Source organism: Canis aureus, chromosome 1 (assembly GCF_053574225.1).
Source record: "Canis aureus isolate CA01 chromosome 1, VMU_Caureus_v.1.0, whole genome shotgun sequence".
Lineage (NCBI taxonomy): Eukaryota > Metazoa > Chordata > Mammalia > Carnivora > Canidae > Canis > Canis aureus.
In genome coordinates, this window is record NC_135611.1 from 71,469,398 (window position 1) to 71,488,814 (window position 19,417).

The window sequence follows — 19,417 nt, forward strand, 5'->3', positions numbered from 1 at the left end:
GAAGGCTCACACTTCCTGATTTCAAAACTTACTACAAATCTACAATAATCATAACAGTGTTACTGTCAAAACAGACATGTAGATCAATGGAATAGAATTCAAAGTCAATAAATGAACCCTCACATATGATGGTCAAATGATTTTCAACAAGGATGCCAAGACTATTCAATAGGAAAAGGACAATCTTTTCAACAAATGGTGCTAGGAAAACTAGATATCCACATGCAAAAAATGAAGTTGAACCTTTACCTAATACCATATATAAAAATTCACTCAAGGGGCACCTGGGTGGCTCAATTGGTTAAGCATTTGCCTTCAGTTCAGGTCATGATCCCAGGGTCCTGAGATGGAGTCCCGCATCTGGCTCCCTGCTCAGTGGGGAGTCAGCTTCTCCCTTTGCCCCTCCCCCTGCTTGTGCACTCTCTCTCTCTCTCTCTCTCTGCCAAACAAATCAAATATTAAAAAAAATAAAAATTCACTCAAAATGGATTCAGGACATAAATGTAGAACTTAATAAAACTCTTAGAAAAAAACAATAAAATTTCCACAACATTGGATTTGTCCATAATTTCTTGGATATGACACCAAAAGCACAAATAACAAAAGAAAAAAGAGACAAATTGGACTTCATGAAAATTTTGTGCATCAGAAGACTATTCACAGAGTAAAAAGACAACTCAGAGAATGGGAGAAAATATTTACAAATCATATATCTGATAAGAGATTAATATCCAGAATACATAGAGAATTTATAAAAATCAAAAGCAAAAAATAAACTGATTTAAAAAGGACAAAGGACTTGAATAGACATTTCTCCAAAGAAGATACACAGATGGCCATAAAAAGTACATAAAAAGATGCTCAAAATCTTTAATCATTAGGGAAATGTAAATCATACCCATTGTAATTGTTCATTAACAAAAAATAGCAATTGTTGGAGAGGATGGGAGTCCTCTGGTGGGAGTGTAAAATTGTATAGCCACTGTAGAAGACACTGTGACAGTGCCTCAAAAAATTAAAAAAATAGAATTACCACATGATCCAGTATTTCTGCTTCTAGGAATATACCCCAAAGAATTGAGAACATGGTCTCAAAGACATTTTTACACAGATGTTTATAGGCATTATGGACAAGCTAAAATGTGAAAGCAACCCAAGTGTCCATTGATCAACAAATGGATAAGCAAAACATGGTATATACATACAATGGAATATTATTCCACCTTAAAAAAGAAGGAAATTCTGCAACATTCTACAGCATTGATGAAGCTTGAGGACATTGAGTTGAGTGACATAAGCCATTTACAAAAAGTCAAATATTATATGGTTCCACTAATATAAGGTATTTAGTGTAGTCAAAATCATAAAGATAGAAAGTGTAACAGTGCTGTTCAGGGGCTGGGGGAGGGAAGAATGGGGAGTAATAGTTTAGTAGGTATAGACTTCAGTATTATAAGATGATAAGAGTCATGGAGATGGTTGGTGGTGATGGTTGTACAACAATATGATTGTATTTAATGCCACTGAACAGTGCACTTAAAAACAGTTAATATGGGGATCCCTGGGTGGCACAGCAGTTTGGCACCTGCCTTTGGCCCAGGGCATGATCCTGGAGACCCGGGATCAAGTCCCATGTTGGGCTCCCGGAGCCTGCTTCTCCCTCTGCCTGTGTCTCTGCCTCTCTCTCTCTTTCTCTCTATGTCTATCATGAATAAATAAATAAAATCTTAAAGAAAAACAGTTAATATGGTAAATTTTATGTTACATGTATTTCATCACAATAAGAAAAAGAAAAAAAACTGCTGTTATTTACAAACAATATGAACATTTACATGAAAAAGAGAATATGAAGATATAATTTTAGAATAAAAGAGTTAAACAAGGTTTGTGGGAACAAGTGCAATTTATAAAAATCAACTGTATTCCTATACACTAAAAATACAAGCTAGAAAACATAATTTTTAAAGTTACTATTTATAGTAGCAACCAAAAATATATGAGAACAACTAATAATTATCTTTTAAAATGCCTGCAAAATATTTATAGAGGGTATATTAAAATTTTATTGGAAATCTACATAAATGAAGAGATATACTATGTCCACAGTATGAAAATTTAATACGATAAAAATGTTAGCTCTCCCTCAATGCAATTCCCTTTCAAGTTACTGCAAAAATTTTTCCCCTTGTCAAAGGAACTACAAAGCAGATGTGTAGGGGCACCTGGGTGGCACAGTCGTTTAAGCATCTGTCTGACTCTTGATTTTGTTTCAGGTCATGATCTCAGGGTCATGAGATCAAACTCCATGTGGGGTTCCACACTCAGTAGGTAGTCTGCTTCTCTCTCTCTCTCTCTCTCTCTCTCTCCCTCTGCCCCTCCCCCACTTATACTCACTCTCCGTCTCTCTCTCAAATAAATAAATAAAGGGGAAATGTAAAGTGCCAAGAGTAAGATGATTTTGATAAAATATCAAGGAAATGAGGAACTGTTCAATAAATAACTTCAATATTGGAACAATTGATTTTTCACAGGGAAGGGAAATGGACTTGAATTTTTTTAAAAAATATTTTTTTTATTTATTCATGAGAGACACAGAGAGAGGCAGAGACATAGGCAGAGGGAGAAGCAGACTCCTTGCAGAGAGCCTGATGCAGAACTCGATCCCAGGACCACAGGATCACACCCCGAGCTGAAAGCAGACTTCCAACCACTGAACCACCCAGGCGTCCCTGGACTTGAATTTTTATCTAATGCTACATAAAAAGTCAAATTCGAAGTAAGTGGAAAACCAAGTGTTATATTCAAAACTTTAAAAATTTTTAGAAAGTTTTAAGTTTAGAAATAAAGACAAAAAAACACCAACCCAACAGATTATTTTTCACATAATCAAAATTTCTAGTCAGCCTGGTATAGCTATCAAATACCAAATGAGTGGAGGAGTAATAAAAAGATAAGGAAGTAGTATAATTATACCACCTGTAGCTCTGCATACAGGCAAGTGCCTTACAAGTCATGCATTTATGTGACTATATTTTATTGTTTAAAGGTCAAATATTGCAGGTTAATGATGCATATATGGTTATGTCTGAAGTACTTCTTTTAGCATACTTTTATTTAATGTAAGATTTTAACAATGATCAAATAAAAGAGCTATGAACATGAAATGCTTATAAAAGACCTTTATCATAAACAAGTAACTTATTATGAAAACAATCAGCATAAAACCGTAGTATCTATACAAGAACGTGCTACTCACATTTTAAGTTAGCATGATAGGAATGACATAGTTGCTTAAAACTAGAATGTATAAAAAAAAACTAGAATGTATATAAACAGTTAATATTGCTTTAGTTAAATACATCAAATACAGAATTAATTGCATGACATTTTAAATGCCAAAACTAACGTTTAAAAACTAAATTAAAAATTGAATACAATTTCAGATAAAATATTGAAAACAATACTTGGACTATCTCCTTTCACTCATTTACCTAAAAGTGTGGCAGCATAGAAAATTAGCTGATAGAAGTACCATAAGAAAAACTTTTTGCCAACTACAAAAATACTAATGAAGATGTCTTTTTCCAAGGAATTAAGTAAACTCTAAAACTCCATTACATTTCATAGTAGAATCTTTTTACCCCAAAGATTCCAGTTAAAGGAATGGGAATTACATTTGAATAACATCTAGAAAATGCAAAAAATGTACCTTTACTTTCACTAGGCAGGATAGAAATATTAAATATCTGGCTTACATTAAAAATTGTAGGTTGAAAATGTTTCCAGGGCAGCCCCGGTGGCGCAGCGGTTTAGCGCCGCCTGCAGCCCAGGGCGTGATCCTGGAGACAGGGGATCGAGTCCCACGTCGGGCTCCTGCATGGAGCCTGCTTCTCCCTCTGCGTGTGTCTCTGTCTCTGTCTCTCTCTCTCTCTCTCATGAATAAATGAATAAGAATCTTAAAAAAAAAAAAAAAAAAAAAAAAAAAAAGGAAGAGGTTTCCAGTCTTTACCCTAGGGTGAAAAATGTTTTCAGATTACATGATTTGTAGGGTCCATTTCAAGTCTAAAATTCAATGTAATTTCTATAAAAGATAACTTTTCCGTAAGTTGTTGTAGACCACATCACTTAATTTGTGACTTTACCTGGATTTTCATTAATTAAATTCTTTAAACAAAGCAACTGTTTCAAAAGAGAATTTATATACATAGTTTAAAATGTTAAAACTCACATCTTTAAAAGTATGCCTATGTACTTTATAAAGATGGTTGCCAACGTTTTACTTTTCAAATGTTCCCGAAGGGAGTGATATCTTAGGAACCATGAAACAATAGTAAAAGGGAATGCTGTGGTCATTACAGGATGTGCAGACTTGAATGGGAGTTTATGTGGAAAGCAAATATAATATTGTGCTTCCTTCATAAGTGTCATTTTAACATTGCCCTATATTCATCAATGCATTTGAATGAGATGGCATGATCTGGGAATTGACACTGTTTGGTTAATAAAAAATTAACTCTAGGAACTAATTAAAACAGGGAAATATGAAAAGCATGTAAAAGTTAAATGAGTTTATTTTTAAAATGGATACTATTTTTGTTAATATAAAGCAACTCTTTCAGGGGAACTGCTGTCTCCAATTTATGCATAGATTATTTGACAGGCTGGTTGAAATATTCCATACCACTTTTGCACAGTAGAAATGCAAACTCAAAGAATTCATATTTCCAAGACTGTTAGCACCTTCTCAAATTTCAAGAATTTATTCAATTTCTATAGAAAAACATGACCTTTATTTTTCTTACTGTTAGTTATTTATATAGTTCATTCTACAGATTCTTAGTATCTAACAATCTGCAATAATTGTGTCATCCAAAGCATTTTTTAAAGGTCTTCTTGCATTTATCATTGTCACAATAATGCCTCTTGTGGCTGTGAATTATCATAAGTCTTTCCATATTCACAATCATGACAAGATCTCTTTTTTTTCCCCTGTCAACCTTTTTATTACTTTTCTTCAAGAAAGATTATAGCAGTTCCTAAATCTGTGACAATTTGCATATTTGTTAAAGTTGGATATTATTGCTATTTTTCTTTAAGATTTTTTATTTGTTTATTCATGAGAGACACAGAGAGAGAGGCAGAGACATAGGCAGAGGGAGAAGCAGGCTTCTCGAGGGGAGCCCGATGTGGAACTCGATCCTGGGACTCCGGGACTATGCCCTGAGCCGAAGGTAGACACTCAATTACTGAGCCACCCAGGCATCCCAACTGCTATTATTTTAGATGGTACTTAGAAGAAGCAGAGAATATAATGGTGGGTTCATATGTTATTGTTTATTATTAGAAAAAATATATATGACTAAGCAAAATAAGCCTAGAAACAAAACAAAGGTGATTTAAGCAAAGAAAGCCCCCATTTTCTCTTCCACTTTAAAAAAACTTAGCATTCATTCATATGCATGGATATTCTTTTTTTGTTTGAGATATAATTGACATATAATGATCTATTGGCATCAGGTGTACAACATATGACTCAATATTTGTATATATTGTGAAATGACAACCACAGTATGGTTAACATCTGCCATCATACAAAATTTTTTCTTGTGATGAAAGTTTTTTAAGATCTACCCTTTTAGCAACTTTCAAATATGCAATATGGTATTATTAACTATGATCACCGTGGTGTATATTACATCCTAAGTGGATATTCTTGAAGGAAAAAAAGAAAATTACCACTTCTTTCCACCTTTTAGAATTTTATTTTATTTTTTCTTAAAGATTTTATTTTATTTATTTTTTTAATAAATTTGCTTTTTATTGGTGTTCAATTTACCAACATACAGAATAACACCCAGTGCTCATCCCGTCAAGTGCCCCCCTCAGTGCCCGTCACCCATTAACCCCCACCCCCCACCCTCCTCCCCTTCCACCACCCATAGTTCGTTTCCCAGAGTTAGGAGTCTTTATGTTCTGTCTCCCTTTCTGATATTTCCCACACATTTCTTCTCCCTTCCCTTATATTCCTTTTCACTATTATTTATATTCCCCAAATGAATGAGACCATATAATGTTTGTCCTTCTCTGATTGACTTACTTCACTCAGCATAATACCCTCCCATTCCATCCACGTTGAAGCAAATGGTGGGTATTTGTCATTTCTAATGGCTGAGTAATATTCCATTGTATACATAAACCACATCTTCTTTATCCATTCATCTTTCGATGCACACCGAGGCTCCTTCCACAGTTTGGCTATTGTGGACATTGCTGTTATAAACATTGGGGTGCAGGTGTCCCGGCATTTCATTGCATCTGTATCTTTGGGGTAAACCCCCAACAGTGCAATTGCTGGGTCGTAGGGCAGGTCTATTTTTAACTCTTTGAGGAATCTCCACACAGTTTTCCAGAGTGGCTGCACCAGTTCACATTCCCACCAACAGTGTAAGAGGGTTCCCTTTTCTCCGCATCCTCTCCAACATTTGTGGTTTCCTGCCTGGTTAATTTTCCCCATTCTCACTGGTGTGAGGTGGTATCTCATGGTGGTTTTGATGTGTATTTCCCTGAAGGCAAGTGATGCAGAGCATTTTCTCATGTGCATGTTGGCCATGTCTATGTCTTCCTCTGTGAGATTTCTCTTCATGTCTTTTGCCCATTTCATGATTGGATTGTTTGTTTCTTTGGTGTTGAGTTTAAGAAGTTCTTTATAGATCTTGGAAACTAGCCCTTTATCTGATACATCATTTGCAAATATCTTCTCCCATTCTGTAGGTTGTCTTTTAGTTTTGTTGACTGTATCCTTTGCTGTGCAAAAGCTTAGAATTTTAATTATTATATAGTGATACATATTACTGGTCTAAAGGAGTATAGTACAAATCTTGTTATCTACATTATTTAAAACAGATCATCCCACCAACCTGGTCACAGTTAAGTAGAGGAGAAAGGTCTGTAGACCAACTATAATATGATAAATGATGATAAATGACATGTACAAAGGCTTGCTGCATTTTTCTAATGAAGCTAATATCTTTCAGGCTCTAGATATAAATATATAAACCAATAATAATTTGCATGATTCTTTTCCTATGTATTTTTTATATCATATATAATCCAAAAGCCATTTTAATGGACTCAGTTTTATTTTAAATTCCATTAAACACCAATTTCGCTTCTGCCATAAAAATTATCTAGCTATTGGAGCATGTTGGTGGCTCAGTCAGTTGAGCACCCAACTCTTGATTTCAGCTCAGCTCATGATCTTCAGGGTGAGAAGATCACGCCAGGCTGCACATTTACTGTGGGGTCTGCTTATACCTCTCATTCTGTTCCTCCCCCCACTCATGCTCTCTCTCTCTCTCTCTCTCTCTCAAATAAATAAAAAAATAATAATAATCTTTTTTAAAATGTCCTTAGCTATTGAGAGAAATGACAGGAAATATTAATAAGTTTTATAGAATCTTAGAAAAGTTGGCAGTCCCCTTAGTGTCTATTTATTTAGTCATTCATCTATTTAGAACACCTAGCATATGTCAGAAGCCTTGATAGGCACTGAAGATACACTCATGAACCAGAAAGCCATGGTCCCTGCCCTTATAAAACTCAAAGTCAGTAACTTCTCCAAAATGGTTAACTAAAAAGAAGATCAAATAGACTCCCACACAGTTAACTAAAACAGATTGTTATTATTGGAATAATTTTTATACTCAGTCCCATTATAGTAAAATTTAAGAATATCAAAATAAAGAAACAACTTCCAGAGATAGGTAGCAGATCACCTGCATATGAGTAGATAATGTTCATTTTAGACACTTCAAAAACTTCTGCAAGAGGACAAGTGTATATATATATATATATATAGTACTGAAGGGGAGAAAAATCTCCAAAACTAGTACTTTGCACATTTATTCAGACTGTAATTTAAAGAAGGGAGTGCAAAAACAAACAAAAATCTCTACCATTTAAGGCCTCAGAAACTTTGCTACACAAACACGCTCTTTAAAAAAGAAACAAGCAATTCAAGCACAATAATAGTAGGAGACTTTAGTGCACCATTTACAATAATGGATAGAATAACTAGATGGAAGATCAATAAGGAAAGAGTACACTTGAACCACATTGTGGACAAAATGGACCTAACAAATGTATACAGAAGCCTCCTTCCAGAAACAGCATAATACACGTTTTTCTGAAGTGCAAAAGGAATATTCTCCAGAATAGACCATATGTTAGGCCATAAAACAAGTCTTAATAAGTTTTAAAAGACTGAAATCATACAAAGTGTCTTTTCCAATCATAATAAAATGAAACAAATCAACAGCAGGAGGGAAACTAGAAATACAGATATTAAACAACAATTTCTTAAATAACTCAAAGGTCAAAGAAGAAATCATAAGGGAAATTAAAAATATCTTGAGAAAAATGAAAATAAAAACATAGCATAGTTAAACTTATGGGATGTGGCAAAAGTACGGCCAAGTAGGAAGTTTATAGCTATAAACATATTAAAGAAGAGAAATCGCAAATAAACAGCCTGACTTTACAACTCAAGGAACTAAAAAAAGAACAAATTAAAACCAAAGCCAACAAAAGGAAGGAAATAACAAAGATTAAGCAGATATATAGAATAGAAAAACACTAGAGAAAATTAAACCAGGAGTTCTTTTTAAAAAAATCAACGAAATTGACAAACATTTAGCTTATGTGGACTAAAAAAAAGAAGACTGAAATAACTTAAGTCCAAAATGAAAAGGAAAATATTATTACTGATGTTATAGAAATAAAAAAAAGTTTTGAGAGTACTATAAACAACTGTACACCAACAAATTCAATAACCTAAATGAAATGGACAAATCCCAAGAAATGTACACCCTGCCAAGACCAAATAAGAAGTAGAAAATCTGAGTAGACCTTTTACTGATAAAGAGATTGAATCAGAAATCACAAGTGTCAACAAACAAAAACCCAGGACCAGATGGCTTCACTGCTGAATTCTACCAAACATTTAAAGAATTAGTACCAATCCTTCTCAAACACTTCCAAAAACTTGAAGAGGAGAAACACTTCCTAACTCATTTTATGAGGCCAGCCTTAATCTGAACTAATTACTAAGAAAACTATCAATCAATATTTCTTATAAATAAAGTCCTCAACAAAATACTAGCAAACCAAATTCAATGGCATTTTTTTTTTTAGATTTATTTATTTTAGAGAGTGAGAGAGGACAAGTGGGGTCAGGGCAGAGGGAGAGAGAGAATCTGGAAGCAGACTTCCCACTGAGTACAGAGCCCAACATGGGGCTCCATCCCAAGATGCTAGATCATGACTGGAGCTGAAACCAAGAGTCTGCCATCCAACCCATCCACCCAGGCACCCTTCAAATTCAACAATGTATTAAAAGGATTATACACTGTGACTAAATGAGATTTATTCCTGGGTGCAAGGATGGTTCAACATACAAAAATCAATGTAGTACACCATAAAAACAGAATGAAGGAAAAAAACAAAACATGATCAATTGATGCAGAAAAGCATTTGACAATTCAATACTCTTTTATGATGAAAAACACTCAACAAACTAGGGACAGAAAGAAACTAATATAATAAAGCCCCTTCATGGAAAATCTAGATCAAAAATCATACTTAATGGTGAAAGCCTAAGCACTTTTCCTCTCAGATCAAGAACAAGGCAAGTATGTCTACTTTTCACTGTTTTTATTTAACATAGTATTGGAAGTCCTACCCAGAGGAATTAGGCATGAAGAAGAAATAAAGTAAATCCAAATTGGAAAAGAAGAAGTAAGATTATTATCTCTGTTTGCATATGATAATAATAATATATATGATAATATATATGATATATGATAATAATAATAAAAAGATAATAATCTTACTAATTATCTCTGTTTGCGTATGATATAACCTTGTATGTGGAAAGCCCTAAAGACTACACACACACACACACACACACACACACACACTCAAAAAAGCTGTTAGAACTAATAAATGAAGGGCCTTTCGGATGGCTCAGTCAGTTGAGCATCTGATTCTTGATCTCAGCTTAGGTCAAGCCCTGCATTGGGCTCCAAGCTGGGCATAAAGCCTACTTAAAAATAACAACAACAAACAATAACAACAACAACTAATAAACGAATTCAGCAAAGTAGCAGGATACAAAGTCAAAATGCAAAAATCAGTTACATATATATCCACAAGCAATAAACAATCTAAAAGCAGCCCAATTCAAAAATGGGCAAAGGACTTTGATAGACGTTTCCCCAGAGACAGTATGCAAATGGCTAGTAAATACATGAAAAGATGTTCAACATCACTAATCATTTGGGAAAGGCAAGTCAAAACCTTACCTTACATCCATTAGAATGGCTATCTATGTGTATACACATAAAAGAATTAAAAGTACAGACTCAGATATTTATATACTCATGTTCATAGCAACATCATTCACAACAGCCAGAAGATGGAAGCAATCCAAGTGTCCATCATTGCATGAATGGATAAACAAAATGTATATACACAATAAGATATTATCAGCCTTAAAAAGGAAATCTTGACACGTGCTGTAACATGGATGAACTTTGAAGACATGCTAAATGAAATAACCCAGACACAAAAGAACAAACAGTATATGGTTCCATTTAGATGAGATACCTAGAGTAGCCAAATCTACAGAGACAGAAAGTAGAACAGTGTTTGACAGAGGCTAGGGGGAGGACAGATGGGAACTTATGTTTGATGGGTACAGAGTTTCAGTTTAAGGAGATGAAAAATGTTCCTGATGGAAGGGTGGAGATGGTTGCACAAAAATGAGAATGTACTTAACACTACTGAATTGTACACTTAAAAAAATAGTTACAAGGAGTAACTGGGTGGCTCAGTGGTTGAGCATCTGCCTTTGGCTCAGGTCGTGATCCTGGGGGCTTGAGATCGAGTCCCACATCAGGCTCCTCACAGGGAATCTGCTTCTCCCTCTGCCTATATCTCTGCCTCTCTCTGTGTGTCTCTCGTGAATAAATAAAATCTTTTTAAAAATTAAAATAAAACGAAAACAGTTATGATGGTAAATTTTGTGTACTTTACCACACCTAAAAATAAAAATGGTTAAATTAGTAAATTTTATGTCATGTATATTTTACCACAATTTAAAAATACATAAAAACTTCTTGAAGAACTCCAAGAACAATAAATTCAATATGATGTTATATAGACATGGGAAGAAGGAGTGAGCAAGTAACTTTTTAAAATTCACTATTGTCTAAAAATGTTAGAACAAAAGATGAAGAAGGAAAAGAAAAGATAAAATGGGGAAAAAACACATAACAATTCAAAACTGAAATTCCAATGTAAACTAAAACATTTCAGAGAGCAGCTAGAAAGAAATGGGAGAAAACCAAATGATTTGTATTGTTTGAGGGAAGGTATAGATACTGATAAATTTAGGAAATAGAAAAATAAGAAAAAGTGTAACAATAGGTCTTAATAAGTTAAGGATAACCCATTAGAAGAGTAAAGTTAGAATGTAAATCTCAAACCAGCAGAGGAAATTTTTATCTGTTTGGAAGAAAGAAAGAATAAGAAAACAAAGAGGAAGTATGAAATGCAGAAATAAATCGTTTATAACAGTAATTATAGTAAATGTAAAAGGTACTCCTATTGGATTACAAAACAAAACGCTAAATGCAAAACTAAGAAACATCTAAAACAGAAAGATACAGAAAGGTTGAATTTAAAATAATTGAAAAAATATAACAGGGAAATATAAACAATCATAAAAAGGACTAACATACCAATGTTACTATCTATCAGAAGAGAATAAAAGGCAAAGAGCAACATTATATATAGATATTATACAGATCAAGAAAGTAAAGCAAATCAGGACATTTAGCAAAGATGCTGGGCACAAGGTCAATTTTTAAAAGTCGGTAACGTTTCTCTGTACCAGCAATGAACATCTAAAAAAACCTAATAGAAACTAATTGTCTAGTAGCAAATTTTTAAAATAATATACAAGATCTCTATGGAGAAAGTTTTCAAGCCCAATTATAGGATATAAAGGTCTAAATAAATGGAGAAACAGTGTACAAGATTACTTAACATTCAAAAATACATTGATTATATTGAGTACACGTATTCACAATAATATGTATTCATGGGATCATTTTAGGGAATATTCAATTTGTAGCAAGTGAGGTTGTAGGTAGTCTAGTGTACTTATGATCATTTTCTTCTAGTCTAGACTTTTTAATAGGTATTGATCAAGGAGTTTGTCTTTATATTTTTAATATTTACTGTTGCTTCAGCCTGACTATTGTTCCCCCAGATCTTCTCATGGCTCACATTCCAAGTTTATTCTGATTTCTGTTGTCAGATGCTTCACTGAATCCATCTATTTAAAAGAGCACCCCCGTCACTCATCCAGGGTAAGGACCATCGATCCTTATGTGACTTTTGCAGTGTCACTTTCTTGGCTTTCTTGGTTGTTTGCCAGAGGATGGATACCAGATTCAGACCATTGACATCTAGTCAGGAAAGAAAGGAGGAGGAGGTACAAATGGGACTTTATAGCATTTATCACTACCTAATGTTACATATTATATATATTTTATATATTCATTGTCCATCTCCCTTAAGCACCATGAGGGCAGTGACTTCTTGTTATGGGCACAGCACATACAATGCTCAGTAAATATTTGTTGAATGAATCAGTTGAATATATACAAGAATAATTTCTTTCTAGTGGGCAAATATATTTAAGAAGAACATCAATTAAAATTAATTTTTGGCAAATTGATAAATTAACTTTTAATAAACCAATTTTTAAAAACATTGCCCTCCTCTACCATCAGATAATATACATTAAGGGCATATCAGCTCTCTATTTAATTCTCAAATGTCTAAGTGAATGGATAAAAATATCTCCTTTTCTGGTTTTAACTCTTTTCTATAGTATGTATAATGATTCTCAGATGCAAGACACTGTATAGTAATTCACATTGTACACTTTACTGTCTTTTTATAATTGAATTTATTCCTTCTGGACTATTTTATCCCCTCAGTATCTAGTTAAGAGGTAAATTCTGAAAAGACTGAAATGTTGCCCTAAAAACAGATATTGTGCATAAATAGTCACATCAGTCATAAATAAACATTCTCAACTTTCATCTTATCTTGAGAAGAGCTTAAAGAACTAACTTACCAATTGTAATAGATTTGTAATTAGTTTAATGTGCAGTCTCTATGAAACCTTTCAGATATGAGTTTTCCAGATACTTATAGCTTGGATTAATTTAAAATGTCACAATTCTTTAGAGACTTCATGTTACTTAATACATATTATAAATACAGCACAGAGATTTCCCTCACAGTTGGTACACTAAAGAATTTAGTTATGTTTATAAATTGCATTATTTTTATAATTCACAATACATATTATTACTCTAGAAGCTGATAATCTGCAGTTTAGATAGTTCTAAGATCTACTGCCTGTCAGTACAGATAAGTATATTTAATTAAAAGTCACAAACAGATTACTGAGAAAAAAAAAGATGGCACTCTGGCAGGAAAAGACCAATTTTTGGTATAGCATACCACATTCTTTTTTTTTTTTTAATTTTTTATTTATTTATCTATTTATGATAGTCACACACACACAGAGAGAGAGAGAGAGTCAGAGACACAGGCAGAGGGAGAAGCAGGCTCCATGCACCGGAAGCCCGACGTGGGATTCGATCCCGTGTCTCCAGGATCGCACCCTGGGCCAAAGGCAGGCGCTTAACCGCTGCGCCACCCAGGGATACCAGCATACCACATTCTAAATGAAAATGTGTAGATGACTTATAAGAATGCAAAGAGGTTGAATATGAATGACATAATTCAACTGGTAAATGTGTAGCATATATTTTGCTAAGAAATTATAAAGCACAGGAGAAACATCTTACTTAATGCCACTTATAGTTACAATTTTATGAAGTCATTAAGACGTTTAAGATGGACCTAAAGACTCACAATTCACAAGGAATACACAGGAGAGATAAACAAGTTAAATAACACTGGGAAGAAGTAATCAAGTAGATCTGAATGTAGAATATTACACAAAAAAACTGGCCTGGATACTTTAAAAATTCAATACCAAAGAAAACAAAATGTGTGTTGAGGGGTGGAGAGTACTGGGGACAACTCTGTTCTAAATTAAAAGACATTAAAGAGACACCAAAAATCCCAGCTATACAACATATTACATAAAATATATTTGGGCAACAAACGAAGAAAATGGTATATGGTCTGAGTATTGGATAATATACAAGTACTGTTAAGTTTCTTGAGTTGTGTTAATGATGTGATTATGCAGTGGAATGCCATTTTCAGGAGATGCAGCTGAAACATTTAGGGAAGAGAATCACGAAGTCTGTAACTTATTTTGAAATGGATTCAGCAACTGTACACATAACATGCACACAAGCCTACATGGCAAAATATTAACAACTGCTGAATCTAGATGGTAAGTATATGAGTGATATGAACGCTTGTTGTGTTTTTCTTCCAAACTTTCTATATGCTTAAAAATATTAATAATAAAAAGTTGATAAAAACAAAAAATATTTAAGCATTTATAATAGAAGTTCCTCTTTGAATTTTTGTGATCATGGTATCTCCCCTGCCAGGTAAGTATCCTCTTTGAATTTTTAAAAAAGGATCTAAAGGAATTCTCTATCAAAGATAAAGAGCTAAGTTCAAGAATGAACAAGCACTCCTTGCAGAGAATGCCATTGGCTTGATACTAAATAAAATGCCAAGAAAACAATGACTATCATCCTTAAGATATGGGCAGTTAGCCTTACAATATCAATTATCTGTTTCTAAGTATTATGTACATTCTCAGGATAAACAAGGATGCCAATGGCTTAGAGTGCTACACAACTTTAAGTTCATAGAGGTCAGCATATTATCTTTGCTATGATAGATATCCAATCTTTGCACAATTTTTTTTTAAGATTTTATTTATTTATTCATGAGAGACACACACACACAGAGAGGCAGAGACACAGGCAGAGGGAGAAGCAGGCCCCATGCCGGGAGCCTGATATGGGACTCCTTCCCCGGTCTCCAGGATCACACCCTGGGCTGAAGGTGGCACTAAACCGCTGAGCCACCAGGGCTGCCCTTTACACAAATTTTATATAGCAGTCAGATGAAATCCTTAGTATAAAATCTAACAATCTTTGGAAGCAGAATGACTAAATATATTTTACTGTTTAGCTAACATAGCACATGAATTAGTGAGTTTACCTGAGTAAGTGTGGACCTCGCTGAAATTGTGTTTTGGCATCTCTGTAATGCTGGATTAAGACCAAGTGATTCCCAGAGGATGCTGGTGTTTTGTTTTGTTTTATTTTTATAGCCCAGGCTGGAGAAACAAACTCAATAGCAAACTGGTCTACCTGTAAATATAAAAGAGAAAAATTTAGCCAAAGAAATATCTGTTAGTTTTATACAATGGTGATAAAAATTACTCTCTTAATATTTGGCATTGACATTTATTGATACAATACTAAACAATGTGATCAGAGATAAATTATTAATTCAGGGGCCTTTGACAGAATGTAATGATAATTGTATAATTTAAAATAAAGTTTATGCACAAACTACATCATATGCTGTGATCTAAATTAGCATGAAAGATCTATAACTGTTGCTACATAATTTTAATAGTCCTTGCTATTTACTCCACAATTAATACCCAATTGCTCTTTGTTTTCTTTTTTTTTTCTGTTTATCTTGCTTTTATTCTACCACCCCATATACCTTCCCGTTTTTTTTCCCCCTTCGCTTTAAATATGTTTGGAAAATCCATCATGATAGCCTGTTGTTTCCAACAAGCCCTGAGAACATTGACAAGTACTGGGTCATGGTCCCTCCAACATTTCCTCAAACCCAGTGTACCACCACAGTTTCATCTGATACTACAGCATCCCTGCCAACCCTTCTCAAGTGCCTTAATGATCCCGGTCTGCTTTGAAACCCACCATGAATAATATAGGTTTACAGGATGATTAGGGAGAGAGAATCTGGCTCTGAGAGAGCTAATATTAAATATTAGCTTTCTAGTTACCTTCACTGAATGTAGATTTCCACCTTGCATGTAAAAGCCCACTTTTCAGTCAGCTGCATTCAGAGACTACTGGTGCCCATTTCTTAGGAAGAATGTTCTTATTTTTCTGAAAATCCAAAGCACAAGAAAAAAGTATTATTCTTCATTGCCATGTAAAGAACTCTTTAAAAAGATCTCTACAGCAATAGAAAGTCAGTGTCTTCTGACTTTTTGAGAGGTAGAATTTGGCAGCAATAAGCACTTTGCATCAATATAACATTCTGATCTCTTGAAAAGAAAGTTTCCTATTATAGAAGTGGTTATTTGTTAAAATTGAAATAAAGGCCACCTGAAAAGAAACTTCTACACAGAGACTCATTTCTTCTACTAGAAGATGTCAAAAGTAGAAGCTGGTTTAGTCATCGTGAGATTGCTTATCACCAAGGAACATGTCAACTGAGTCATTTAAGGAATATCTAAAATGGACTTTTAAGAAGTCAAAAAGTTTTCTTCTCTTGATCAGTAGAGCAGGGAGGAGTATAAATAAGTATTCAGTGACTAACTGGTAAATGTTCTTTCCCACAGACTCAGGACACCTGAGAAGCCCACAAGGGAATACATCAGAAAGAAAAAAAAATAGTGCTAATATAAGAGATAATCGTTTATTTTCTTGTTTCTATGAAGAATGTTTTTTTGTTTGCAGATTCCAATAATCCAGAGAGTAGAAGAAATTATGCCAAAGATTAAAGTAAAACTTGAAGAATTGCCTTAAGTATCTAATTGTGGTTTTACAAATCTTCCATCTTGATTTGCTAGAAGTTTAGACTCAATCTTTTGCAAAATGGTGAAATAGGGACAGTCTGTAACAACTTTGTCTCCTTCCTTCCTTGTGGTTGCTCTTTCCCTCCCTTGTTGGTGTCCCTTCTGGTTACGTCCGACTGTGCATCTCCAGAATCTTCTCTGATTCCTTCACCACAATTACTCTGCTCTCTTAAAGATGCACTAAATGACTGGCTTGATAATCTGCCCTGCAAAGGATTTGAAACCCTCTATTTTTCTTTCATGACACAGATGCTTATGGACTACTGGAGTTTTGTTTAAAAATATTAAAGCATATCTTTCCAGTAAATTCTATTTGGTTCTATTCTATTCAGTAATTCTATTTGTGATGTGGTTGTTGACTTTCATTATAAATTAGACATATATTATTCTGGAAGTAATTTTAGTGTCTGGATAAGGCTTAATGTAGCAGCTGTTAAAATTACATATTTAAATGAACTCATGGGTAAAAATTATGAGTGATTCTCAAAAATATTAATAATTTTCAAAATGTTAAGAAAATACTAGACAAAAAAAACAAAAACAACAACAAAAGAAAATACTATACAATTATAACTGAAAATAACATGTCCCAAGCCCAATTTTTGTAAAGTACCTGAAATTTGGTACGTGCTATAATTGTGGTGATTCTGTATCTTTACCTTTAAAACTATAGCAATTTCATTCACTTTACTTCAGCTTGAAATGACCTTAAACTTAAATGTATTATTTTCTGTATAAAAATGTGCAACTTTCTGAGCACATTGAGATTTTTCCCCTCCTTATAACTGGAGCCCTACTCCAGCCCTGGCTCCTACTTTAGAAGAAAGATTGGATTTGACCTCTTTTTGAGGCAACTGGCTGTCCAGATGAAAGACCCTTGTAGACATATCTCCTACTCCTCCACTGGCCCATGTGTGAAGAAGGAATACTCTTTTTCCAGTGACCTTGGTACACAGGCATCTAGAATTATGATAATTGTGTTCTGATTCAAATCTGGGGCTGCTTTTTTTCTCCTCATAAGCAGACAAAAAATATCATCAGTCTCTTTTTGCCTCCTGATACCCTCTCAGGACCCTGACATAAGATGATGACCTCCAGATGTTATCACAAAATACCCTAAATTCAGGGTGTGCCACTCCTTTGTGACATAATTCCAAGGCTACACCATCACCTGACTAAAAATAGACCATAATGATAATCACAACTCATCTGCTCTGTGGGAACTCAAGATTTTCATATTCCTGCCAGATATTTGGGGCAGTTGGAAGGCACTCATTTCCCATTCCTGAGGCTTAAACACAGAGAACATCTGTTCATGTGGCACAGTGCTACCTCACTTTCTCCTTTTAAGGGTAGTATTTATCTGAGTAGGGAGCTTGGGATAATGAACTGAACACTTACGGCTTAGTCCTCCCTCCTTTATTATTGGAGTCTGCTTACTTGCAGAAGACATGCTTTAGGCTGCCCTTGATAATAAGGTAACTAATAAAGGTTTTGCTATTGCAGGGAAGCAAGGCATTGTGGTTTTCCAGCACTGCCTTTAATGGATGAATAAACCTGTCTAATCCTCAGGTTAAATATTGGGAATCTCATTCTTCTCGTGTCTGTATACCTTCTTCTCTCAGTGCTCTATCAAAAATGAGGCTGACATTTTGGTCACCATCTGTGTGGTTCCACTTTCCATCTCAAATGACTCAGAACTCTAATGGAAGAAGACCTCCTTGTGTGTCATTCCACTCCAGAAGAAGTAGATTCCACAAACCTGTTCTCTTGGTCCCCACAAGGTAGCCTTCACTTTTCCCTTCTACCTCAGAGGTAAAATTTCCATTCCCTGCAAATATCAAAAACAGTTGAGATGCCCCCAACATGACAATAGCTATAATGGAAGGTACTGCTCCTGCTGTTGATGTGGGAACCAAAGCTGTAGAGGAGATTATGTCCATATAAAGGATCCTCTCCATCACTGCTGGTGGTACTCCTTATTGCCAAAGCTGCTGACACTTTCAGCTCACAATGCCCCACGTGATTTTAACTGATGAGCTCCATATATTTATTTCATCCTGGGATCCAGGCATGAGGATATGGGGACCAGTCTGAAGGACAATCTGAGGGGAAAGATTCATTGCTCCTCAGGAAACGCACATATCTTAAGTGTGCAGCTAGATGAAACTTATATTTTAATACACCTAGATCTAAAATATAGAATATTTTCAGTACTCAAATTCTTTCATGCTTCCTCCTAGCTCGATTCCCCCCACCCAAAGGTAACCATGATCCTATTTTCTATCACTATAGAAATTACTTAATGTAAATGGAATGATAAAATATATACTCTCATGCCTTTTAAGTGAGACATAAAATGCAAAGCATCCACATTGTCACATATAGCCATAGTTTTTTTCCTTTTCATTGCCTTATATAGTATTCTAGTGTATAAAAATGGTATCATTTGTTTCCATTCTGCTGCTTTCATTGTTGCAAAATATGCCTTTT

General features: G+C 34.5%; 2 protein-coding genes across 28 annotated transcripts in view; one reads left to right on the forward strand and one right to left on the reverse strand.

The window, feature by feature from the left end:
• Window positions 1–17,246, forward strand: part of LOC144317437 (uncharacterized) — a 30,067-nt gene extending 12,821 nt beyond the window's left edge. For 5 of the 25 annotated variants that reach the window (XM_077903931.1, XM_077903916.1, XM_077903855.1 and 2 more), the window contains 4 exons: window positions 2,590–2,776; window positions 12,383–12,434; window positions 14,380–14,512; window positions 16,688–17,246. The gene's annotated coding sequence lies outside the window, so the exon portion shown is untranslated. Of the gene's footprint in view, window positions 1–2,589; window positions 2,777–12,334; window positions 12,560–14,379; window positions 14,513–16,687 lie in introns of all 25 variants that reach the window. The other 20 variants (XM_077903827.1, XM_077903941.1, XM_077903836.1 and 17 more) reach the window with 19 other exon arrangements.
• Window positions 1–18,814, reverse strand: part of ERCC6L2 (ERCC excision repair 6 like 2) — a 154,650-nt gene extending 135,836 nt beyond the window's left edge. The window contains exons 1-3 of one of the 3 annotated variants that reach the window (XM_077903784.1): window positions 18,687–18,814; window positions 16,124–16,229; window positions 15,301–15,452 (exon numbers count right to left, since the gene is read on the reverse strand). In XM_077903784.1, coding sequence (XP_077759910.1) covers window positions 15,301–15,340 — 40 coding nt within the window. In that variant the 5' untranslated portion in view covers window positions 15,341–15,452; window positions 16,124–16,229; window positions 18,687–18,814. Of the gene's footprint in view, window positions 1–15,300; window positions 15,453–16,123; window positions 16,238–17,763; window positions 17,937–18,686 lie in introns of those variants that run through there. The other 2 variants (XM_077903777.1, XM_077903793.1) reach the window with 2 other exon arrangements.
• Window positions 18,815–19,417: the final 603 nt, after the last annotated feature.